At 38.3% G+C, this 27,020-nt stretch overlaps 1 protein-coding gene across 1 annotated transcript in view; it reads right to left on the reverse strand.

Annotated features, from left to right (window-relative positions):
* AVL9 (AVL9 cell migration associated) overlaps positions 1 to 27,020 on the reverse strand; it is a 56,977-nt gene that overhangs the window by 20,230 nt on the left and 9,727 nt on the right. Inside the window, exons 2-9 of the mRNA XM_060156871.1 lie at positions 19,916 to 20,036; positions 17,624 to 17,709; positions 14,852 to 14,923; positions 11,824 to 11,913; positions 11,062 to 11,128; positions 9,854 to 9,894; positions 8,701 to 8,739; positions 4,483 to 4,552 (exon numbers count right to left, since the gene is read on the reverse strand). Of these exons, the coding sequence (XP_060012854.1) occupies positions 4,483 to 4,552; positions 8,701 to 8,739; positions 9,854 to 9,894; positions 11,062 to 11,128; positions 11,824 to 11,913; positions 14,852 to 14,923; positions 17,624 to 17,709; positions 19,916 to 20,036 (586 nt within the window). The remainder of the gene's footprint in view (positions 1 to 4,482; positions 4,553 to 8,700; positions 8,740 to 9,853; positions 9,895 to 11,061; positions 11,129 to 11,823; positions 11,914 to 14,851; positions 14,924 to 17,623; positions 17,710 to 19,915; positions 20,037 to 27,020) is intronic.

Raw genomic sequence — 27,020 nt, forward strand, 5'->3', positions numbered from 1 at the left:
AGAAATCATAAAGATCAGAGCAGAAATAAATGAAATAGAAACAAAGAAAACAATAGCAAAGATCAATAAAACTAAAAGCTGGTTCTTTGAGAAGATAAACAAAATTGATAAACCATTAGCCAGACTCATGAAGAAAAAGAGGGAGAGGACTCAGATCAATAAAATCAGAAATGAAAAAGGAGATGTTACAAGAGACACCGCAGAAATGAACAGACCAATCACAAGTAATGAAATTGAAACTGTGATTAAAAATCTTCCAACTAACACAAGTCCAGGATCAGATGGCTTCACAGGTGAATTCTATCAAACATTTAGAGAAGAGCTAACACCCATGCTTCTCAAACTCTTCCAAAAAACTGCAGAGGGGGCTTCCCTGGTGGTGCAGTGGTTGAGAGTCGGCCTGCCTATGCAGGGGATGCGGGTTCGTTCCCCGGTCCGGGAGGATCCCACATGCCGCGGAGCGGTTGGGCCCGTGAGCCATGGCCACTGATCCTGCGCGTCCGGAGCCTGTGCTCCGCAACGGGAGAGGCCACAACAGTGAGAGGCCCGCGTACCACAAAAAAAAAATTACAGACCAATATCACTGATGAATATAGATGCAGAAATCCTCAACAAAATACTAGCAAACAGAACCCAACAACAAATTAAAAGGATGTTAAGTGACCAACACCCCCATGATTGAGTGGAATTTATCCCAGGGATGCAAGGATTCTTCAATATATGCAAATCAATCAATGTGATACACCATATTAACAAGTTGAAGAATAAAAACCATATGATCATCTCAATAGATGCAGAAAAAGCTTTTGACAAAATTCAACACCCATTTATGAAAGAAACTCTCCAGAAAGTGGGCATAGAGGGAACCTACTTCAACATAATAAAGGCCATATACGACAAGCCCATAGCAAACATCATTCTCAATGGTGAAAAACTGAAAGCATTTCCTCTAAGATAAGGAACAAGACAAGGATGTCCAGCCTTGCCACTTATTCAACATAGTTTTGGAAGTCCCAGCCATGGCAATCAGAGAAGAAAAAGAAATAAAAGGAATACAAATTGGAAAAGAAGTAAAACTGTCACTGTTTGCAGATGACATGATACTATACATACAGAATCCTAAGGATGCCACCAGAAAACTACTAGAGCTAATCAATGAATTTGGTAAAGCTGCAGGATACAAAATTAATGCACAGAAATATCTTGCATTCCTATAAACTAATGATGAAAAATCTGAAAGAGAAATTAAGGAAACACTCCCATTTACCATTGCAACAAAAAGAATAAAATAGCTAGGAATAAACCTACCTAATGAGACAAAAGACCTGTATGCAGCAAAGTATAAGACACTGATGAAAGAAATTAAAGATAATACAAACAGATGGAGAGATATACCATGTTCTTAGATTGGAAGAATCAATAATGTGAAAATGACTATACTACCCAAAGCAATCTACAGATTCAGTGCAATCCCTATCAAATTACCAACGGCATTTTTTACAGAACTAGAACAAAAAATCTTAAAATTTGTATGGAGATACAAAAGACCATGAATAGCCAAAGCAGTCTTGAGGGGAAAAAAACAGAGCTGGAGGAATCAGACTCCCTGACTTCAGACTGTACTACAAAGCTACAGTAATCAAGACAATATGGTACTGGCACATAAACAGAAATATAGATCAATGGAACAGGATAGAAAGCACAGAGATAAACCCACGCACCTACAGTCAACTAATCTATGACAAACGAGGCAAGGATACACAATGGAGAAAAGACAGTCTCTTCAATAAGTGGTGCTGGGAAAACTGTACAGCTACATGTAAAAGAATGAAATTAGAACACTCCCTAACACCATACACAAAACTAAACTCAAAATGGAGTAGAGACCTAAATGTAAGACTGGACACTGTAAAACTCAGAGGAAAACATAGGAAGAACACTCTTTGACATAAATCACAGCAAGATCTTTTTTTGATCCACTTCCTAGAGTAATGGAAATAAAAACAAAAATAAACAAATGGGACCTAATGAAACTTAAAAGCTTTTGCACAGCAAAGGAAACCACAAACAAGAGCAAAAGACAACATTCAGAATGGGAGAAAATATTTGCAAACAAATCAATGGACAAAGGATTAATCTCCAAAATATATAAATAAATAGCTCATGCAGCTCAATATTAAAAATACGAACAACCCAATCCAAAAATGGGCAGAAGACCTAAATAGACATTTCTCCAAAGAAGACGTACAGATGACCAAGAGGCACATGAAAAGCAGCTCAACATCACTAATTATTAGAGAAATGCAATGAGGTATCACCTCACACCAGTTAGCATGGGCATCATCAGGAAAACTACAAACAACAAATGCTGGAGAGGGTGTGGAGAAAAGGGAACTCTCTTGCACTGTTGGTGGGAATGTAAATTGATACAGCCATTATGGAGAACAGTATGGAGCTTCCTTAAAAAATTAAAAATAGAATTAGCATATGACCCAGCAATTCCACTCCTGGGCATATATCCAGAGAAAACCATAATTCAAAAAGACACATGCACCCCAATGTTCATTGCAGCACTATTTACAACAGCCAGGTCATGGAAGCAACCTAAATGCCCATCGACAGACGAATGGATAAAGAATATGTGGTACATATATACAATGGTATATTAGCCATAAAGAGGAACGAAATTGGGTCATTTGTAGAGACTTGTGTGGATCTAGAGACTGTCATACAGAGTGAAGTAAGTCAGAAAGAGAAAAACAAATATTGTATATTAACACATATATGCGGAACCTAGAAAGATGGTACAGATGAACCAGTTTGCTGGGCAGAAATAGAGACACAGATGTAGAGAACAAATGTATGGACACCAAGGCGGGGAAAGCAGCGAGGGGTGGTGTGGTGTTGGTGTGATGAATTGGGAGATTGGGATTGACATGTATACACTGATGTGTATATAATTGATGTCTAATAATAACCTGCTTATAAAAAAATAAATTTAAAAAAAAAACGAGAGAGGAAAGAAAATGTCAGACAAAAGAGAAACCTATGGCCAAAGTGAAAATGTCAGGGAACTAGATCCCACATGCCACAGTTAATAGATTCCCTCATGTCGCTTCCCTGGTGGCACAGTGGTTAAGAATTTGCCTGCCAATGCAGTGGACACAGGTTCGAGCTCTGGTCCAGAAAGATCCCACATGCCATGGAGCAACTAAGCCCATGTGCCACAACTACTGAGCCTGCACTCTAGAACCCGTGAGCCACAACTACTGAAGCCTGTGTACCTAGAGACTGTGCTCTGCAACAAGAGAATCCACCGCAATGAGAAGCCTGTGCACCACAATGAAGAGTAGCCCATGCTCGCCGCAACTAGGGAAAGCCCGTGCGCAGCAACGAAGACCCAACACAGACAAAAATAAAATAATTTTTTTAAAAATTAATTAATTAAAAAAACGATTACCCCATGTCTCAACTAAAAGATCCCGTGTGCTGCAACAAAGATCCAACGTGCTGCAACTAAGACCCAGTGCAGCCAAATAAGTAAATATTTTTTTAAAAAATAAAAATAAATAAACTTCTGGAGAAAAAAAAAATAGAATGGTAACCCTAACCACTTTTTCCTTGAAAATTTTATCATTCAAAGGTTCATGGACAAAAAAAAAAGGTTCATGGACTTCCCTGGTGGAGCAGTGGTTAAGAATCCGCCTACCAATGCAGGGGACATGGAGTTGAGCTCTGGTCAAGGAAGATCCCACATGCAGTGGAGCAACTAAGCCCGTGTGCCACAACTACTGAGCCTGCACTCAAGAGCCTGCGAGCCACAACTACTGAGCCCATGTGCCACAACTATGAAGCCCGCGTGCCTAGAGCCCATGGTCTGTAATAAGAGAAGCCACTGGAATGAGAAGCCCGCGCACTACAACGAAGAATAACCCCTGCTCACCACAACTACAGAAAGCCCGCGGGTAGCAACGAAGACCCAATGCAGCCAAAAATAAATAAGTATACATACTAATATGTATAAAATAGATAACTAATAAGAACCTGCTGTATAAAAAATAAAATAAAATTCAAAAAAATAAAAATAAATAAATATTTAAAAAAACAAAGTCCAGGACAGGGCTTCCTTGGTGGTACAATGGTTAAGAAGCCACCTGCTAATGCAGGGGACACGGGTTCAAGCCCTGGTCCCGAAAGATCCACCATGCCGCTGAGCAACTAAGCCCGGCACCACAACTACTGAGCCCATGTGCCACAACTACTGAAGCTCGCACACCTAGAGCCGTGCTCTGCAACAAGAGAAGCCACCACAATGATAAGCCCACGCACCGCAATGAAGAGTAGCCCCCACTCTCCGCAACTAAGGAAACCTCGCGCGCAGCAACAAAGACCCAATGCAGCCAAAAATAAATAAATTAATTTTTTTAAAAAAGGTCCAGGACAAATTATAAAAAGGTAGAGTAGAAACCACTACGCTCTTACCTGGAAAAAGGGATAACACTGTCATCAGGGCACCCACCAATTTATTCACTGGAGAAATATAAAAGAGAACCTGAAATGGAGTCAATCAAAATTAAATCAGAAAATCCATCAGTCCACAATGATACTTTAAAACAAGAAAAAAGAAAAGAAGGGAGAGGGGAAAACTCTTCTTTACAGAAGTGTAACAGCTAAAACATACAGAATTTATGATAGAATCAGAAAATCACCAAGCCATCTATCATGGTTCAGGTAAAAATTACCAATGGATGCTAAAACTATTGTGAAAGGTTGTTGGGCAACAGGATATCCACATATCTTCAAATTTATCAACCCACAGTTTACCTATTAATTGCAAAGAGAAAAAACAAGTACCTAATTTAAAGAAACCTGGCAACCACCACCTGAATCAGATCATCAAATTTCACATTGCCAATAATACAAACAGTTATGGGGCTCCTGATGTGATGCCCTGAGAAGGACACACCACCACCTGTATTCTTGCCAAAAAAATTTAATCTGAAACTAGTGACAACAATCAGACAAATCTAATATTATAATGCAACTAATATGGATTCTTAAAAAAAAAAAAATTAAAAGGCCAATGTCATAAAAACAAAGAGAAACAAAAAAAGAGCGAGGTGGTGGCACTGTTTGAGATTAAAGAAAGCTAACAATGCAATAAATGATCCTTGGTCTCCAGATTAAGAAAAGCAACCAGCTTATAGGACATTATTATGACATCTGGGGAAATGTGAAAATGGACTGTACATTAGATAGCATTTATTATATCAATGTTAAATTTCTTGAATGTGAAAATGATATTTTGTCTGTAGGAATGTACCCTTATTCTTAAGAAATATATCCAGGGCGTGTTAGGAATTGGGCTGCACAGCAGGAGGTGAGCGGCCGGCGAGCGAGGAAAGCTTCATATGCCACTCCCCATCGCTCCCCATCGCTCGCATTACTGCCTGAACCATCCCCCCTGCCCCCGCCTCCGATCCATGGAAATACAGTCTTCCGTGAAACTGGTCCCTGGTGCCAAAAAGGTTGGGGACTGCTGTCCTAAAGTATTTAGGGATGAAGTACCACGGTGTCTACAAATTACTTTAAAATTATTATGATTCAGGGAGAAAAATGAACACATATAAAACAATGTAATGCAAAAGCAAAATGTTAACAACTCATAAACACAGATGAAGGGTATAAAAGTGTTCATTATATATTACTCTATCAACTTTCCTGTAGGTTTGACATTTTTCAGAATAAAAACTGACAAAAATTAATCTGGAACAGGGTTCAGTTAGATAGTGCACTATAACTAATGCTGGTGATAATTAAATTAGAGGAAAAAAACAAGCATGTAGTTGCTCAGGTGAGAGTTTTTTCTTTTTTTAAACCATTAAATCATTTAGTGGCACTAAGTGATATCCAGTAAAGCGTAACATCCATAATCTCCTGTGCTCTCCTTACACATTGCTTATTTGAATGCTTTGCAAGTACAGAGAAACCAAGACTGCATTAAAAGATGTCCTTACTTTATTAAATCAATATAAAAAGTGTGTACCTGTGATTTGCCACATTAAATAAAGTCTACTTGATCATAAATGCCACTGCATGTGGCTAGGCTAAATATTATTTTGCAAAATTTTGTTTCTGATACATGTATCCACATGTGCTCTAAGTTTCAATGAAAAACATTTTTTATTATGGGTTGCAATAAAAAGTTTGAAACCTACAACTCAACAACAAAAATAACAAACCTGATTAAAAATGGGCAAAGGACTTGGATACACATTTCTACAAGGAAGATATGCAAGTGGCCAAAAAGCACATGAAAAGGTGCTCAACATAACTAATCATTAGGAAAATGCAAATCAAACCCAGGAGATATCACCTCATACCTATTAGGGATGGCTACTATCAAAAAACCTGAAAATAACCAGTGTTGGAGAGGATGAGAATAAATCGAACACTTATGCGCTGTTATTAGGAATGTAAAGTGATGTAGCTACTGTGGAAAAGATGGCAATTCCTCAAACAATTAAAAATAGAACTACCATGTGATCCAGCAATACCACTTCTGGGTATACACTCCAAAAAACTGAAAGCAAGGTCTTGAAGAGACATACATAGACCCATGTTCACAGCAGCATTATTCATGACAGCCAAAATGTGGTATGTACATACATGGAATATTATTCATCCTTAAAAAGGGAGGAAATTCGGACATCTGTTGTACATGGATGAACCTTGAGGACACTATGCTAAGTGAAATAAGCCAGTCACAAAAAGAAACACTTATGATTTCATTTATATGAGGAACCTAGAGTAGCCCAATTCATAGAGACAGAAAGTAGAAGGGTGGTTGCCAGCAGGTGGGAGAAAGGGAGAAGGAGGAGTTAGTGTTTAATGGGTACAGAGTTTCAGTTTTGCACAATGAAAAGAGTTTTAAAGATGGATGATAATAGTACAACAACAGGAACATACTTAACACCATGAAACTGTACACTTAAAAATAGTTAAGATGGTTAATTATATGTTATGTGTATTTTACAAGTATAAACTATTTTGAAAGGTTGAAACACTGTACTAGGACATGTTAGTTTCATTCACTTTTTAAAAATTTACTTTTTTTCTGTTTGAAGAAAGAATACATATTCATCCAGAAAGCTAGAATACAGAAAAGTGTATTTCCTTCTTAAAAATATAGCCAATATTCTCACCAAGCTGTTGCTGTCTTTCCTCCTACTCTTTTCAATTAATATATATTTAATTATAAAATTGGAATCATGGGCTTGATATGTAGCTGGGCAAACTTTTTTCACTTAACATGCCATGAAACATCTTTACAACAATTAAAAAAACCCACCCAGAATCTTTTTTGTTGTTTGGAAATTATATACAAAATAAATCAATACTTACTTAGTCACTGATAATTCATTATTAAAAATGACTGAAAGAATCTCTTAGATAGAGCTTTGCATCAACTAAGATTAATTCTGGAAATTAAACCTCTAAGAGAACAATTACTGGGCCAAACGGATAAACATTTTTATGGAAACAAAATATACTGGATATTGTGAATGGCTGACTCTCCAATATCCATTCCACCCTACTTTACTGAGCACAGTAACACAGTGTATACAACTGGCCACAGATCCAGGGATGGCTCCTGATTACTCTAAACCAGAGGTCAGCAAACTTCTCTATAGAGGGTCAGATAGTAAGCATTTTTCATTTGTGGGCCATTTGGTCTCTGTCCCAACTACTCAACTCTTCCACTGTAATGCAAAAGCAGCCATAAACAATAAGGAAAAGAATGGCTGTAACTATGTTCCAATAAAACTTTATTTACAATAGGTGGTAGACCAGATTTGGCCCTGGGGCCTAGTGTGTAGACTCTTGGTATAAAATCCCTCATCTAAATCTTTGATCTAAAATCATTGCAATCTCATCCCTTTGTACTAGAGAGTGGTCTGGAACCCAGGTTTAAGCCAATCAGTACAGGCATTTCTTTGGCACCAATTATTGGTTCTGGGTAGGCACATGGCCTCATAGGCCCAAAGGAATTGACAGGAAGAATCCTTATTAAATGGTTTGCGAAGAGGTATTATCTCTGCCACCAGTTATAGCTAAGGAAGCACATAGTTCAATTACTGTTGGCAGTTATCCTACACTACAAGGGAAGTTAGGCTCAAGATAAAGCAAGCACTGTGGACCACAGAACAAAGAGATGGAAAAAATCTAGGTATTTAAATACATTGTCAAACCATTCAGTCAATCCACTCTGAAGTCTGAAGCGAGCCAATACATTTCCTTATTTTTTAAGTCAATTTAAATTGAGTTTTCGGGACTTCCTTGGTGGACCAGTGGTTAAGACTCTGTGCTTCCACTCTAGGGGGTATGGGTTTGATCCCTGGTAGGGTAACTAAGATCCCTCATGCCGCATGGCACGGCATGGCAATCAATCAATCCATCAAGAGAACTTTCTGTTATCTATAGTCAAAACCATTCTGATAACTGAATACTATCAAATTGCCCCCAGAAGAGACTGCATGAATTTACACTTCTATAGTAGTGGACAAAAATATGTGCTTTAGCCCACTGTACTTTTATGGCCAAAAAAGTCTTAATTTATACTTTATCATTAGTTTCAATTTTATATAGTATTTAAGAAATGTCAATAAATATTAAATATTCTAAACATTCAAATCTTACCTTCTTTTCAAGAAGAATTAGTTTAAACAGGATTAGGACCTGAAGAAAGAAAAAAAAAACTATCAAAATAAGAAACTCAAGCCTATTTTTCATTTGCCTTTGCCTCTCCTCAAACATAACCATGTATCATTGAATCAATAATATTAAATAATTCTAGAGCTTTAAACACTACATTGAAAATTATGAACTTATACTGAGAAATTCCTGTGTCCTCTAAAAATGTGAATACCACTTAAATTGCTATCAAATTGCACTTTTCGGAATAAGTTGCGCCATTTTTGCTTGAAATATCTGCAAGCTCCTTAAAGTTAAGGTACTATTCATTTACTTCTGGATGTCCAGGGCATTCACAGAGCAGATACTCATTACAGCTGTCAAGTGAATGATCAATGTGTGTATGTCCCAGTCAACAGACGCCTCAAGAATAAAGATCAAAAGATATAAGCATAGATATTTTACTGGAAAATGTTTCACTCTCAGGGCAACATATAAAATACTCTGCAAGATAAAAACATGTTTCTTTTAGATGTGGTATACATATACAATGGAATACTACTCAGCCATAAAAAAGAATGAAATAATGCCATTTGCAGCAACATGGATGGACCTAGAGATTATCATACTAAGTGAAGTAACTCAGAAAGAGAAAGACAAATGCTATAGATATCACTTATATGTGGAATCTAAAATATGACATAAATGAACTTATCTATGAAAGACTCACAGACATAGAGAACAGACCTGTGGTTGCCACGTGTGTGTGGGGGAGGAGTGAATTGGGAGTCTGGGATTGGTAGATGCAAGCTATTATATAGAGAATGGATAAACAACAAGGTCCTATAGCACAGGGAACGATACACAACATCCTGTGAATAAAAGAAGTTTTTTTCCACTCTGATTTCATGATATCCAAAATTACAAAAACCATAGAAAAAAGTATCCTATCCTGTACAGAAATAAATGACACTATTTGTATACTTTTAGAAATTTCTACCATGTAAGCACTACGAACACTTTCAACTTTGTATCACTGACAGCTGTCTCAGAAAACCTAAAACACAGTTATGCCATGCTCTGCATTAGACCATGCAGCTCATGGAATTTGCCCAGTTAAGTAATTTTAGTACGTCATAAATTAAATAACATATCATACCTTGTGTCGAAAATGAAGCACAAGATCTCGAGGAGATAAACCTATAATGTAAAAAAAAAAAAAAAAGCTAATCTATGACTACCAACTACTGTTTTTGTCAAAGAAAGTTTTAACCTCCTCAAAAGAAAGGCAGGTAAAAGTAGGAATATGCAAATATTTAAATATTTATGTAATATCTCATTATACACACACATAATCAGAATTTATCAAATACTGTTAACAGTCAAACAGCACTGTGATAGAACTTTGCAATAATGAAAATGTTCTAAATCTTCACTGTTCAATAGAGTAGCCATATGTGGTCACTGAGCACTTGAAATATGGCAAGTGTGACTAACAAACTGATTTTTAAATTTTATTTAATTTCTATTAATTCTAATCTAAATGTAAACAGTCACATGTGGCTAGTGGCTCGTGTTGTGGTCATGCAGCTCTAACACCTCCCCATTTTCCAGCCATCTTACAAATTACCCAAGTTTAGAAACTATGAAGCTTGTACTACTGTGGCAGTCAATCATTTAAACATGGTTTTTGGTCACTACACCCCACAGATTACTATTTCTGAATCACAATCTTCTCTGATCATCTGCCTTAAGACAAGATAAATTAATTTAGAGAAAAACATATTCTCAGAATAGGAGCTTTGTAACCAGCTTACATTACACACAGGATTGCAAAAGTGAAGTTCCAGGGTTTGGCTACATCATGCTAAAATGGGAATTGAGCAAGTGTAAATCACTATGTGATCAACAATTTTTTTAAAACATGAAAAGGAAATTTATTGAGTGCCTAACACACGAATGAATGTTCTGGGTTGTCAAAATAGCATAAAACCCTCAACTTGAAAAATCTTAGAATAGAAAAGAGCTAATAAGCAGATCTCTCTCTCTTGCTCTCCCTCTGTGTTATGACAGGCAACTGACCTGGTCAGCATTAATGTAAGGAAAATAAACTTCCATTATTACTCTGAAAAGCAGAAATTTTCCTTATACAATTAATAGATGTAAATTTTGATACAAGTATGTTACAACCCTTCTTAATGCAAATACTGTCTAAGAAGATATTTAAGGAAGCAGCAGCATCAAATGTTGGAGAATTTAGATCCCATATAGAAACGTAATGCTTATCATGAAGTTTTACATGCAACTCAGCATGCCAAACAAAAAGAAATGAGGGCATTTCTTCTGACTTGTAAAAAAGTGACTTACCAAGATATACCTGGGATCCTTCTAATGAAGTTCCTCCCAGGGAACTATTCATATGTTCATAGAGCTCCTATAAAATAAAAATTCAGTTTAGAACACTTTACTATCATTTTAGACACTGAATTAGAAATAGGATGACCAAGGGAAAATTGGTTCTTTAACTGAGGCAATTTTGTCTCTCTGAAACTTGCCAGTTTCCAGCAATCCTTCCTTCTCTTCCTCTACATATCAGAGCTTGATTCATTTCCATGGTGGTACGGATTCCTAGCATAAATTTCCTCTACTTCCTTGCTAAATAACTAACTGTCCTACTCTCACTAGAATCCAGGAGAGATCCATGTTCTATATATCCATGGCAGCCTCAAGAAAAACATATTATCCATCTTCAGTAAAGTAGGAATGTGGTTTTTCTGTGCTTTTTAGTATGGGAGTTAGGATCCAGAAATGTGATATATAAACATACTGTTCAGTGTATTAATAACATAACAAATGTAGAGAAGAAATGCCATAGCGAAAGGGCTATTATCCATTAACAGAAACATTTATGTCATAGTCAACTGTCAATCATTATTTTCTAATAAAAGATGGTTTCATTAAGTTTAATAAGTATGAACTGTACATTTTGGGATGATCATTGGCTCTTCAGTATTATTTTCAAACAAGAATGTCCTTCTTAAGCTAATAAAAGATTATCTCACACTATTAAAAATCTACTTGATTCATCAATCTGTCTTCACACACATCTATGGGGGGGGATAAAGTTACCTTTAGAATGGAAATTTGGGAAAAATCCTTCTCTTCAAAATATGCATGCGTAATGAGTTGAAGTTTTGCTTGCAGTAAGCCATAGAGAGGCTTAAAGAAAAAGAGAAATTACCATTAGTTTAATAGTTAAAAAAAAGAAAAAAAAACACCCCACGACTTTTTAACTTGAAAAGACCGAGAAGGAAAAAGTTACTGACAACTTTAGTATCTTATTATTCACAGCTGAACATTAAGTCACTGTTCTAGCTCCTGGACTGCAGCTGCAAAGTGCCTGACCCACTCAGAGCACCGGGGTTGAGAGTGAGCACAGACCTCCTGGGTCTTGCTCCAGTCACTCAGCCGCGTAACTCTGGGCACTTAACCTCTCCACGTCTGCTGACTGATGTGAACATGGGTATATGAAAAGACAGTACATCTTCTGGGGCTTTCTCATATTAAATAACACAGGTAAAAGCACTTTCTAGAGTATCTGGCATATAGAAAGCACTTAAATGCTAGCCATCATTATCATAAAATTTAAAACATATCGTAATCCTGCACACTGTTCTGCTAGCTTGTAGTAACGTTTAATCCTTATAGCACTAATTCTTATATTCAGTTGAACATTCATGATTAAATTTAATTTCATTTCCCCTTTTTTTGCCCTCTATAGAGGCTTAAAACAACTAGTCTGTGTCCTTTATAATATCCTATATAATATTCTTTTGTATATCTGAAAAAAGTTACTCCTTAATTCTTATTTCTCTATTTAAAACCTTCTTCCTACCATTTCCATCCTTTTATGTTCTGTTCTAGATGTTTTCTGGTTTCTGTGTCCTTTTTAGGATGCAGAGACTAATGCTGAATATATACTCTAATTAGTTAAAACAAGTAATAGTGCAATAGTTTTCTCCCCCAATATCCCGGTTAATATATCATTATTTCTATCTAAATATATTTTTATATATAGACTAAAATGCACTATGAACCACCAAACATTTTTGTGTGAGCTGGCTCTATCTGTCTTATAAAACTGGCTTTTCACCCCAATTTTATCACATAGCAGTTACATGTTCATGAGAGTTAGACATTTTTTCTCTGAGATATATCTTTATTTGTGAAATGAGAACAATAAATACTTAGATCTCTCTTCTTACGAGGATTAAAATGACAACTATACCTAAAAAGTGCCTGGTATAGAATACTTGACATATAGGCACTTGATAAGTGGCACTTATTATTATTATTACTGTTCTTTGAAGAATTATTCAGGAAGCCTTTCAACATGTTGTGTTTATTCAATATCCAGCACTCCTATACTTTGGTCATCTGGTCCAGCATTAAAAAACAATAATTCACTGATGTATATTTTTTCAGGCTACCCTTCTAGAAACTGTGTACAGGAATCAGGTTAGCAATTTACCAATTTTCTGATATTGAGGTCTTTTATAACCATTCCTTTTCTAGGAGACTATTCTTGCCCTATATTTAAAATTACTTGGGACTTCCCTGGTGGCGCAGTGGTTAAGAATCCGCCCCCCTATGCAGGGGACATGGGTTCAAGCCCTGGTCCGGGAAGATCCCATATGCCGCAGAGCAACTAAGCCCACGCACACAACTACTGAGCCTGTGCTCTAGAGTCCGCAAGCCACAACTACTGAGCCCACGCGCCTAGAGCCTGTGCTCTGCAACAAGAGAAGCCACTGCAATGAGAAACCCGTGCACCGCAAGGAAGAGCAGCCCCCGCTTGCTGCAAACTAGAGAAAGCCCGCGTGCAGCAAAGAAGATCCAACGCAGCCAAAAAACAAACAAAAAATTACTCTCTTGGAACAAATATCCTGATCCTCAAAATCTTATTAGTAAGGTCCATAGTACTAAATTATTTTCACTCAGGATTTTTTTTTAAAGCTTAGTACTAAGCAAGCTACATTTAAATTGTCTGTGAATATAAGAAATTGGAAAAACTGCAGAAGAAATAATTAAATAAAACCATAGTTTTTTTGGTGACTAGGCTAATGAAATATTCTGTTTTGCGTTAGGTTAACTGCAGAAACATTTGTACTCAGTAATCATATAGATCTAAGATAATTAATATGATAGATATCTAGATATTTTTTCCCACAAACAGAAGTGGGGGGACTATATTTTACATGTAGAACTAGGCATCTGGTGTTACTGGTAAAGGTGTTATTAACCCATTAATAATACAAATGGGACATCACAAATGATTTAGTAGAGACAGCTATGAAAAATAAGAAATGCTATATATTTTCTTTTGAAAACTAAAAAGTTAAAATGATTATAAACTTGCATCTGATCAACCTGTACAGAGAAGAAACAATTTTAAAGTGTTGTTATAGTACAATTCATTATGTCATTTCCTTTCCTCAAACATTTTCAGTTTTTTGTGTTTTTTTTTTTGCAGTATGCAGGCCTCTCACTGTTGTGGCCTCTCTGGTTGTGGAGCACAGGCTCTGGACGCGCAGGCTCAGAGGCCATGGCTCACGGGCCCAGCCGCTCCACGGCATGTGGGATCTTCCCGGACCGGGGCACGAACCCATGTCCCCTGCCTCGGCAGGCGGACTCTCAACCACTGCGCCACCAGGGAAGCCCACACATTTTCAGTTTTTAAAGAGCAAGCTAGGGATACAAATTTTCACTGCAAAGAGCCATGCACTTTTGTATCATCGATAAAATCTGAGTAATTACGATACTTTGAATTTTAGTAAAATATTACTTATCTACAGTCTCGAGAACAAAACAAAGCTGGATAAATTAAATATATCAGATGCCTCATTTTGCTCACGTATCAACCTCCTTCCCCAAAACTGATCTATTAGATTTCCTCCCTCTTAAGTAGTTTTGGGCAGAGGGGAAATGAGAGTGAACCTGCTGAAAGGCAAAGAGGAGATGCAAGAGCATCAACAATAAGCCTCTAACTTTAATATATCACTGTTTTCATAAACCTCTCCTCATTCTAATAATGCTTTATCATCAAATAAAAAGCTGCCATGAGTGTTTAACATTAACAGGTTACTTGGTCCCTTACCAGCTTGCTTAGAACACAGACACTTTTCTGAACGGTCTCTCTGGTGATATCTGCTTGCCGTACCTTCAATGCCTATTATAAACAAATAGTCATTATTAAAAATATTTCATGGACATATTTAAAAATAATTATTTTTCAATATAACACAGCCATCAGAAAAAGTATCTTACACTTAATTAAGAGCACTTATTGAGAATCTCAGAAGGTATTTATTGAATGAATAAGTGTCAGCCAGAGCACTCTGCCAGAATCTGGCAGGCAATGGGAACATAACAGTGAGAGACAATCTCTACTCTCAGGGAATTCAGTCTGGTGGAGATTACTTGATGTGTAAATTGCCACATCCATAATGCAAATCAGTCATCCCTGGTTCTGGTTTTAAAATGGACACCCCTTTCGGAGATTAATGTTTCTGATGAGAAAGGGACAGTTTAACAGCTTGTTTCTCCAGAGATGGAAGAACTGTCAGCAGTTTTGTTAAGTTGGTTATTCTACGTTGCTGGAGTCTACCCTGGCGCACCTGTATTGTATTGTAGCCCAGCCCTGAGCCGTAACTCAAGCCTTGGTGATTCTGAAGATGACTACGTGAGATATCTGCAGTTCTCTGCTAGTAGGAAACAGGACTTGATCAACCTCAGGTAAGGCTGTAGGGCAGTAAGAATGACTCTTCCCCCCCAGTGTACTGCCTGACGTCTCCCTGGATCTGTCCTGAGGACCATGGGGTCTCAGTGTCTTCAACTGCCTGAGGACTGATGATTCGTCAATTAGATTACATCAAGAGTAGAGCCTTTCCTCAATCTGTTTCTACCTCTTTACCTTGATTGGATTCATCCATCGGGCCTCAGCTTTGTTCAAAAGGAAAGGAAAGGCTTTCTCCTAGGCTCTAGGGCTCTCTGATATCTGCTTTATCTGTCTGGTTATCATAAGAGGTGAGAACAACCTGGAGGAATGGGCAACCCCAATATACTCTGGAGTGGGTCAGACTCCGGAGGTGTCGGAGACACGCAGTATGAAATGCCACTTAAAGGCTGTCTATGTAGAGCATGAGAACTGTTGTTAATGACAACAGCATCAGAGGAATAATTTTACTAGTGGTTATACAATTTACAGGGGATAAGAGGTAGTGAAAGGAACAGATTTCCAAGAAAGGGCAGCAGCTCAATTCATCTCATCTAATAAGATGTAAGGTACATGAAGAAATCAAATGAGTAATTATTCGCAGGTTTCTTAATCTTTAAACTCAGTTATTCATTTGAACCACAAACATTTACTGGGTGTGTCCTATGTTCCAGGCCCTGAACATGGAGGGTTATTTCACAGTAGTTAACTACTTTGGGTATGCTGGGATTTATTCATGCAGTTTACTTTTAAATGCCTGAGGGAAACACACACACACACACACACACACACACACACACACACACACACACACACACACACACACACACACACACACACACACACACACACACACACACACACACACACACACAGAGCAAATGTGGTAGAACATTAACAACTGTTGAATGTAGATGGTGGGTATACAGGTGTTTATTGTGCAATTCTTTTAATTAATCTGCGTGTTTGAAACGTTCATTATAAAAGCTGAAAGAAAATTTTTAAAGACTTACTAAGTTAATTACCCACCTGAGGAAGCTTTTAAAACTTTTAATTGCCTAGGATCTACTACCAGAGATTCTACCTTCAGTCTGGAGAAGGAAAGGCCCGGCAAGTATACGTAAATTAAAAAAAAAAGTCTCTGGGGCTTCCCTGGCAGTCCAGTGGTTGGGACTCCGTGCTTCCACTGCAGGAGGCACAGCTTCGATCCCTGGTCAGGGAACTAAGATCCCGCATGCTGTGGCCAAAAAAAAAGTCTCTTGGCCAAAAAAAAAAAAAGAGTCTCCATGTAGTTCTGGTTAAAAACCATTGTTTTAGAGCAGCGGTTCATAGTCTTGCCTACATATTAGAATCACCTGGGGAACTTTTACTACTCCTGATGCCCAGAACGTTAAATCAGAATCTCTGGGGTTGGAATCTAGTCATCCCAAGTATCTAAAGCTCACCAGGTGATTCCAACGGTGAAGCCGAGGTTGAAAAGCGCTCACTACTTCAGAGTATTAATCATTTCATAAGAGGAAAGAGATCTTTACTCAGAAAGGGTATCCCCACCACAAAAAGAACGGTGCTGCACAGAAGCAAACCAGGAAAGGGGAAGCTACCCATCTTGATTTATTTAAATTTATTAATTAGAGATATTATAGTAAGTTAGGCATTGAGCGGGAAGGTAAGTTTAAGAATGATCAAAATCTTAGTTACATATAATTAAGATAACTTGCAAGTAGTTTGCAGCTACTATAAGTACTTTCCATTACTTCTAGAATGTTCCTTAAAAAGAATACAACACTCATTACCATTCCATTTTTTAAAGTTACATACCAAACACTAGAAATAGAAAACTCAAGGACACCATGAAATTGACATACAGTATTTTGAAGACAAATGGATAATTTTGGTATCAATATCTAAAAACAATGTACAAAATATTATACAATACAAATATAATTAGTCGCCAATGTCAACTAAGAAAAACATTCATGTGAATTAAACTGGTACTATAGAGAAAACAGCTACATGGTTTATAAAACTTTAAAACAGTATCACAGGTACCACATGAAACATAAAGATTATGTATTTCCCCAAATTCTACATCTTAAGTGGCCAACAATTAAACAATTTTTGAGTGTTTTTTGGTGTTATTCATTTTAACTGTACCTTGGCTTCAATTTGTCGATAGCAAGAGATACCATATACAGTGGCTCCATTTCCATTTCTGGGTGGCAAGTGAAAAAACACAGTATCTAAGAGATATACAGAAAAAGGTAAATACCAAAGTGGACTACCCATATTAATAATGAACTTTGACGTTATTATAATGCAGTCACTTAAACAAAAACGATGAAGTAACAAGGAACCCATGTCAGACTTATTTCTAGCATCACAACCACTGGTTTCTTAGAATTCCTCTCACTGCCTTCCAGTGTACACGCATGACAAAAAGCCCAAGAGGCTGAATCATAACAGGTCGAATTAAGACTACAATCACTTTTCTCAGAAAATACTTTATTATACAGGATTATTCCAGATAAAAAGAAAGTAAAGAATCATACAGGGAATTCTCTGATGGTCCAGTGGTTAAGACTCTGCACTCTCACTACTAAGGGCCTGGGTTCTACCCCTGGTCAGGAACTAAGATCCCATAAGCCGCGTGGCCAAAAACAAGAAACAAGAAAAAAAAAAAAGTTTATCCTTAGGGACTTCCTTGATGGTGCAGTGGTTAAGAAACCACCTACCAATGCAGGGGACACGGGTTTGAGCCCTGGTCCGGGAAGATCCCACATGCCGCGCAGCAACTAAGGCCGTGTGCCACAACTACTGAGCCTGAGCTCTAGAGCCCGTGAGCCATAACTACTGAGCCCGCGCGTCTAGAGCCTATGCTCTGCAACAGGAGAAGCCACCACAATAAGAAGCCCGCACACCGCAACAAAGAGTAGACCCTGCTCGCCGCAACTAGAGAAAGCCCGCATGCAGCAACGAAGACCCAATGCAGCCAAAAACATAAATAAATTTATATATATATATAAATAAAAAGAATCATACAAACCAAAGGCAACACATAAATTTTGAATAGATCCAAGAAATTCTTGGGACAATTGGGGAAATTTGAACATAGATTAGATATGAGATGGTATTATGGAATTACTGTTAAATCTTTTAGCTGTGGTAAAAGAATCGAAAGTCATCCCGGGGAATGATCTTATTTTTACAAGATGCAGGCTGAAGTATTTAAAATGTCATGATGTTTGCAACTGACTTTCAAATAGTATAGGCAAAACTGTACACATATATAAAGAAAGTTTGTGGAATATTTACTATTCTTCCAACTTTTCTGTATGTTTAAAAGTTTTCATGATAAAAAGGTTAAAAAAAGAAGACTTGTGAGGTTAAAAGTACAGCATTTTAATTTTATGTTGGAGACTTCCCTGTGGCGCAGTGGTTAAGAATCTACCTGCCAATGCACGGGACACGTGTTCGAGTCCTTGTCTGGGAAAATCCCACATGCCATGGAGCAACTAAAGCTGTGCACTACATTTACTGAGCCTGCGCTCCAGAGCCCGTAAGCCACAACTACTGAAGCCCACGCACCTAGAGCCCATGCTCTGCAACAAGAGAAGCCAGGGCAACGAGAAGCCCACGCACCGCAACGAAGAGTAGCCCCCTCTCTCTGCAACTAGAAAAAGCCTGTGCACAACAACGAGGACCCAATGCAGCAAAAATAAATAAATATAAATTTTAAAAATTAATTTTATGTTAAACTGCAGAGTAATATTTGCTTCATTTCATACAAAAATTAGTAAATATTAGAAAAATAAGTAGCCAAACCAAGTTTAATCTTGTGTCTCGGTAGAGCCTCTAATACCATGATAAAGTATAGTATATTTATTTCTTCATTAAGCCATTCAAAGCACTCATCTATACAGTGATAGGAGACTCAGTACTAACTTCACAGCATTGCTTTCCTTGAGGGTGTTAACATGCTCCCCACGCATGCAAGCCAACTTTTAAGCAGAGCACTGTGATGGCAGTGCTCCAGAGGTGGAGAAGCAATCCCAGCTGTTTTCAGGTAGGCACTAGAGGACGAAGCTAGAGCTCCAATCAATCTGCAGCTGGTGCAGGTAAAGCTCCTTAGTTTGTCTCTGAGAGGAGTCTGAAGTTTAAATGCAGAAAGTGCTACCAGTAGCAGATGTCCTAATATGGCTAATTACTTACTTTGGCCGGAGCTCTTGGCAAAGGAGTGGCCAGTGTCCACCAACCATTACCAATATAAGCCTGGCACTTCTCTGCAGATCCTCTAGTATATGACTAACTAGTCATCTCCAAAGAAGCATTTAAATATTTTATGAATAGTCACAATAGGCCAAAGGTCTTTCATTACCAAAGTACTCAGACTCGTGGCAAATTTTTTAAAAAGCCACCTACTGATTGCTCCACTGTCTGTTTACATACCTTCTTGGTAGTTGTGTGCGCCATCTGGTAAGGCAAGGAAGGGCAAATACTTCCATTCTTCAGGTAGAGTGTGACTGTCATGTCCATCTCCTGGAATCAGGGGCGGGTAAGAGAATTCAACCTAAAATGGTAAGGAATGTTAGCCAACAGGTTGATGATCAAAGGGAGCATTATATCCTGGCAGACAAAAATGCTTTCAAATTCTGAATGACAGAACTAAGGCTAAGCCACACTCCTTGATGCCATTTTCAGCAAACCTATGGTATAGAAGAGGAAAAAGAAAAAGGGAGGAAAGCCACGGAGCAACTAAGCCCGCGTGCCACAACTACTGAGCCCGCGTGCTGCAACTACTGAAGCCCGCGCGCCTAGAGCCCGTGCTCCGCAACAAGAGGAGCCACTGCAATGAGAAGCCCGTGCACCACAACAAAGAGTAGCCCCTGCTCGCCACTAGAGAAAGCGCGTGAGCAGCAATGAAGACCCAGCACAGCCATAAATAAATAGATACATAAAGTTTAAGGAAAAAACCCTAGAAAAAAAGAAAGAAAAAATGAGGAAAAAAAAATTAGTAAGCCTTTTCCCCCTTTTTTATTTAAAGGAGTTTAACTTTGATGTGCACAAGGGTAGTGGGTGGTGGTGACTGGATTGGAGATGTACATGTGGAAGCTGTTATCAAATAGACGGTAACTGAAGACATGGAGCCCTGAGAAAAACCAATATCCTCCTGAACTGACTAGGAGAGATCCAACAAAGGAGCCTAAGAAGTTGGGCCAAGTTCTAGACTTGCTTCCCATCAGTTGGCTCCCTTGCTCCCAATACTTGAAGCTTTGAGTCTATGGTTTCGATGGGTTGTTAGGGAGGTGAATGGGCATTAACCACCACTTCAGGTTATTTTTTTCCCAAGACTGAGAAGTGATCAATGAAGTCTAATACTGTTTGTCTTGTAGAAATAACAAAGTTTTTAGTATAAGCTCACGGTTTCTGGCATTCCCTAGGTTTACTAACATTTTCCCTTTGCTTATGGGGTTTCTTTTGTTGTTATTTCAATGAGACTTTTGGAGAGGAAGGCAGAATTAAATGCTGAGGACTTGGGTTATCATACTGATGTAAATTCTAAGTGTCTTATGTTTAATTTTCTTTCAAAGTATATTTAAGCAGGAATTTGCACTGCATTAGTAATAAATACACTGAAGTTGGAAAAACATAGGGATAAGAATCACTTTTAGATTCCATCTTTAATGTGGAAAGACATGATGGCTCATTTCCCCACATCTCAAGGTAATCAAGGTGCCACTAGTCACATGAGAGCCGATTATAAAAGGACTTTAATAATGATTATTTTTAACAGGTGATCTAGTTCTATATTGAAAATGTTTAAATTTCCCTGCACCCACCTCCAGAAGCAATCAACATTTCAGTTTGAAAGGATCAGTTACTTAACATCAATTAACTGAAGGCTGGGCATAAATAATCTCAAGCTACATTTCACATTTCTCTGTGTCTTCTCTATGATACCAGTTTTATATTGGCTAATCTTAAAAGTGTAAGGGAAGGCAAGGTGTGCCACAGACGGAAAGACATAAATTCAAAGCCGATGCTATGAAGCTGGTAGTTACAGAGCTAAAAAAAATTCCCAACTCGGAATTCTTACTTTAACAGGGGGAAAAAAAAAAGAAACAAGAAAATTATTGTATTTTATGTAAACACTGAAGTCCAATATATAACACCTAAGAAGTATTGGTAATTATCACAAAATAATTTCTTTTGGAAAACCACTAATTTTTATGTACAGTATTTATTTTAAAAGTATTTAGTATGGAATAAACATGCTTCTAAATAAATATAAACATAATGGACTCAAATTCTCACAAATACTTCATGAAGTATGTTGCTCTTTAGGATCCAAAAAGTTTGCCAACTAAAACTTATCACTTGCCATCTGCCTCTACAAGGATTAGGTCACTAGCCACTGCAGTCACTGACCTTCAACACACCCTGAAAGGAGTTCAAGGAGGAGATCAGGAATGAGGCACTCTGTGCTCTGGGAAAAACTGGCAGAACGGGCCTTCAGATAGTTAGATCTTTTCAGAAGATTTGAGCCCAATGTCTTGCATCTTCTCATATCTAGGAAAGCACTAAAATCATTAACGGAGACATCTGCTCCTCGTGACTAGCAGCAACCCTCTGCCAAAATGTGTGCTTGATTGCACACATCCCCCTTCACCAACTCACACGTATACTGGGACTTCCATGGTGGGACAGCGGTTAAGAATTTGCCTTCAGGGCTTCCCTGGTGGCGCAGTGGTTAGGAATCTGCCTGCCAATGCAGGGGACACGGGTTCGAGCCCTGGTCCGGAAGGATCCCACATGCCGCAGAGCAACTAAGCCCGTGCGCCAGAACTACTGAGCCTGCGCTCTGGAGCCCGTGTGCCACAACCGCTGAGGCCTGTGCACCTAGAGCCCATACTCTGCAGGGAGAGGCCACTGCAATGAGAAGCCCGCTCGCCGCAACTAGAGAAAGCCCGTGGGCAGCAAAGAGGACTCAACGCAGCCAAAAGTAAAATAAATAAATAAAATAATAATAATAATAGATTTAGGGTATTTCCTTAAAAAAAAGAATCTACCTTCCAATGCAGGCAATGCAGGGTTCGATCCCTGGCTGGGGAACTAAGATCCCACATGTCGAGGGGCAACTAAGCCTGTGTGCCACAACTACTGAGCCCACACGCTGCAACGAAGACCCAATGCAGCCATAAATAAACAAACAAACAAAATCTCCATAAAAAAAAAATCACAGGTATACTAAACTCTCCTGCTACTTCTTCAGAGCAGTTCCTCAGAGGTTTCTGAGAGGCTGTCTCCTGGGCTATAGTCCTCATTTTGCCCCAAATAAAACTTAACTCACAACTCTCACGTTGTGTGGGTTTTTTTTGTATTCATTTGACAAGTTTAATCTAGAAAATTCCAAAATAAAGTAGTATGACAACGCTCAACCTCTCATTTAATATTTATTTATTTATTTAGGCTGCGCCAGGTCTTAGTTGCAGCAGGTGGGATCTTCATTGGGGCATGTGGACTTCTTAGTTGCAGCATGTGAACTCTTAGTTGCAGCATGCGTGTGGGATCTAGTTCCTCAATCAGGGCTCAAACCCAGGCCCCCTGCATTGGGAGCGTGGAGTCTTACCCACTGGACCACCAGGGAAGTCCCTCAATCTCTTATTTAAACATGGAAATGCAATTTGAAATAATAAAGTTTTTACTCATATATTGAAAAACATGAAAAAGATTATTCATATTTTGTGTTAACAAGAGTATGGGGCTTGGCTGTGGGACTAAATTGGTACAGCAGTTTGGATGACTATTTGGCAGTATTATCAAATCAACAATACACTGACTCAGAAATTTCAGTTTTAGGAATTTATCCCACGAATACACAGATATTCACACAGATAAGTACAAAAATACTCACAGAAACATGACTTATTGAAGCATAAAAATCGGAAGCCTAAATATTCATCAGAAGATTGGTCAAATAAATTTTACATCAGTTCTATCCAGCTGTAAAAAAGAATCGTAGATTTATAATATATTGATAAAGCAAGATAGGTATCGTATACTATATAGTAGGTAAAATAAGAGCCCTCCAGACATGGCCATCTCCTAATCCCTAGAATCTGTCAATGTTACCTTTCAATGCAAAAGGACATTGCACATAAGATTATCTCCAGATGGGGATTATCCAGGCGGTCCCAATGTAATCACAAGGGTCCTTATAAGAGAGGCAGAAGAAACAGAGATATTTGATGATGCTATGCTTCAAGATGCTTTGAAGATGGAGGAAGGGACCATGAGGTAAGGAATGCAGGCGACCTCTAGAAGCTGGAAAAGGCAAGAAAACTGATTCTCCCTTAGAGCATCCTGAAGAAACGCAGAGCTGCCAACACCTTGATTTTAGCCTGGTGAAACCCATTTCTGACTTCCAGAACGCTAATAAATTTGTGTTGTTTTAAGTGTGTTGTTTGTGGTAACAGAAGCAATAGAAAATTAATACATACTGTTAAATTTAAAAAGCAAGCAGGATATCAGTAAATATAGTATAATCCTACTTATACTGTGATTCCATTTATGCTAACAATTATACATCTTTGTAAATGGATTTAAAAACATGCTTGAATAAACCTTTAACAGAGGTTTTATCTCTGGAGAGGTGAAAAGAGTTGGGGATTGGAGCTAAAGGAATATTCCTGTTAATTTTTTTCCATTTTTTTTTTAATTTCAAACTTACAGAAAATTTGAAAAATTCAAAAATCTTGTAACTTTCATCTATATTCACAAACTGCTAATTTTTTGGCCATATGTGCTTTGTGTTGCACGTGTATACAAATACTTTCTAAACCATTTGACAATAAGTTGAAGATATTATCATTTACTTTTAAGTAAATTGGTATTTATTTTTAAATGACTGCTTTTTAAAAATTAATTAATTAATTTACTTTTGGCTGTGCTGGGTCTTCGTTGCTGTGCGCGGGCTTTCTCTAGCTGTGGTGAGCAGAGGCTACTCTTCCTTGCTGTCCACGGGCTTCAGTAGTTGTGGTGGCTTAGTTGCTCTGCAGCATGTGGGATCTTCCCAGACCAGGAATCGAACCTGTGTCCCCTGCATTGGCAGGTGGATTCTTAACCACTGTGCCATCAGGGAAGTCCCTAAATGATTGCTTAAAAAAAAAAAATTTGTTTTTGACGTGGACAATTTTTAAAGTCTTTATTGAATTTGTTACAATATTGCTTCTGTTTTATGTTTTGGTCTTTTGGCCGCGAGGCATGTGGGATCTTAGCTCGGACCAGGGATGGAGCCAACCCGCAGCCCCTGCGAAATCTTAACCACTGGACTGCCAGGGAAGTCCCTAAATGACTTCTTTTAGAATAATTTTTTAAAAAGCAAATGATAACCACAAGCAGTTCCTAACTTCTGAAGGAAGTATTTCCATCTTATCCTTTTGGAGGCAAAGGGCCATGGAGAGATCTATTTCCTTTTCGGAAGATTTAGTTATCAAATTACCAAAGGCCAGAGTCTAATATCTGATGCTATGTTATGTTCAATATATGATCCTGATTCTATTAAAGGAAGATCTGTTTTGAGTGACTCTAGTTTGAACTTAAAATGCAATCAACTCATAAAATTGTTATAAATATAAGTGTAGATGCTACATATGTTTGAAGAATTCCGTTGGGTAAAATAAGGCGGCTTTAGACTGACTTGCATCCAGAATACTTGTAACATTGATTCTTCAGGAAAATGTATTCAGAATTTCAAACAGCTAACTTTTTTGTGACACAACCTTTTCATAAATTGTACACGGCCTATATTGTGTTGGCAACTTTCTAGAATTCTTCTGCTAGTTTATTTGCTACAAATAAATCCTTGCATTTGGAGATTGCTAAACTTGCTAATCAAATGTACAAACTCCTTTCTGCATCTACACACATACAACAATTTCTATGGCTATATGGTGTTGTTTCATTATTTAATCAATCCTTTACTGTTGAACATTTTAAGTTTTTTTAAATTATTATAAGCTATTCGGTACAGTTAAATGTGATGTAATAAAAAAAATATAGATGTTTATTCGGTCTTTGTCCCTGGTCCTGACCCAAAGCTCCTAAAACCCTTGGAATTTCCTAAGAGATAGGAGCAGCCTTTGTTATTCATAAGAAGATGCTTTCAACCATACCCAGGTTCATGCTAATGAGGGGACTCTCGGTGGGCATGGGCTAAATGGCTCCAGGATGGGGCCTGGTCACCAGAACCATCAAGCCTTGATTTGAAGCTAGGAACTTTAGCGCCACCCCTAAACCTCTGGGGAGGGGAGAGGGGCTAGAGATTGCGTTCAATCACCAATGGCTAATGATTTAATACGTTATGCTTATGTAATAAAACCTGCATAAAATCCCCAGATGATGAGGTTCAGAGAGCTTCCCAGCTGGTAAAGACACTGAGGTGCTGGGAGGATGCTGTGTCCAGGGACGGCATGGAAGTTGCATATCCCTTCCCACATACTTTTTGTCCTATGAATCTCTTCCATTTGGCTATTCCAGAGTAGTAGCCTTTAATAAACCAGTAAAGGTAAGCAGTGTTTTCCTGAGTTTTACGAGTTGTTCTAGGAAATTTTAGAACCTGAGGGGTAGACACGTAGCGTAGAATAGAACTGAATTGTAGGATATCCGGTCAGTGTGTGGGGAAAAACAAAATAACAATGAATCTGTTATCTCCCAATTAATGGGATTTATAAACCTTAAGTTGTACATTCTTCATATTTTGAATACAGACTGAACACTCTATATGCCCCTTTTCAATACGTCCAAAATAATCCAGACAGACACACAATTCACGGCACATAGGTTTAAGAGGAATTCTCTTTGAGGTTACCTGAGAGTCTTACATAATACTCAGTTGAATCAAAACGCAATTTAAACAATAATGCCAATAAAAAACTAAGCAGTACCACAGAAAGTAAAGGTAGGTATAGTAGGCTGCCTCACTGTCCAACTCTTAAGGGAAACCACCAACACTGCAGTTTACAAGAAGGGCTCTCCCTGCGGCTGTGCTGTGCAGGGTCTGCATACTGTACAGGGTAGCCCTCAGTATATATGAAAAATCACTGACAAAACCCAAAGTAAACCTTCAGAGATAAGCAACATTTAGAATGATGATCATCCAGTAAGGTTACTATTTTACCGTGAAAGTTCACAGCCCCAAATCTAAGTTAAATTTGGGGAGCAAAGATGGTATCTGGGAGGGCATTAGCACAGACAATATATAACACATACATCAAATGTTCCCCTATGATTAACTCACACAAATTGTAAGCAGCTCGCTCTCTCTCTCTCTTTTTTTTTTTGCGGTACGCGGGCCTCTCACTGTTGTGGCCTCTCCCTTTGCAGAGCACAGGCTCCGGACGCGCAGGCTCAGCGCCATGGCTCACGCGCCCAGCCGCTCCGCGGCATGTAGGATCTTCCCGGACCGGGGCACGAACCCGTGTCCCCTGCATCGGCAGGCGGACTCTCAACCACTGCGCCACCAGGGAAGCCCCATCAATTTATTTTTAATGTA

Source organism: Lagenorhynchus albirostris, chromosome 8 (genome assembly GCF_949774975.1).
Source record: "Lagenorhynchus albirostris chromosome 8, mLagAlb1.1, whole genome shotgun sequence".
In the NCBI taxonomy this organism is placed as follows: domain Eukaryota; kingdom Metazoa; phylum Chordata; class Mammalia; order Artiodactyla; family Delphinidae; genus Lagenorhynchus; species Lagenorhynchus albirostris.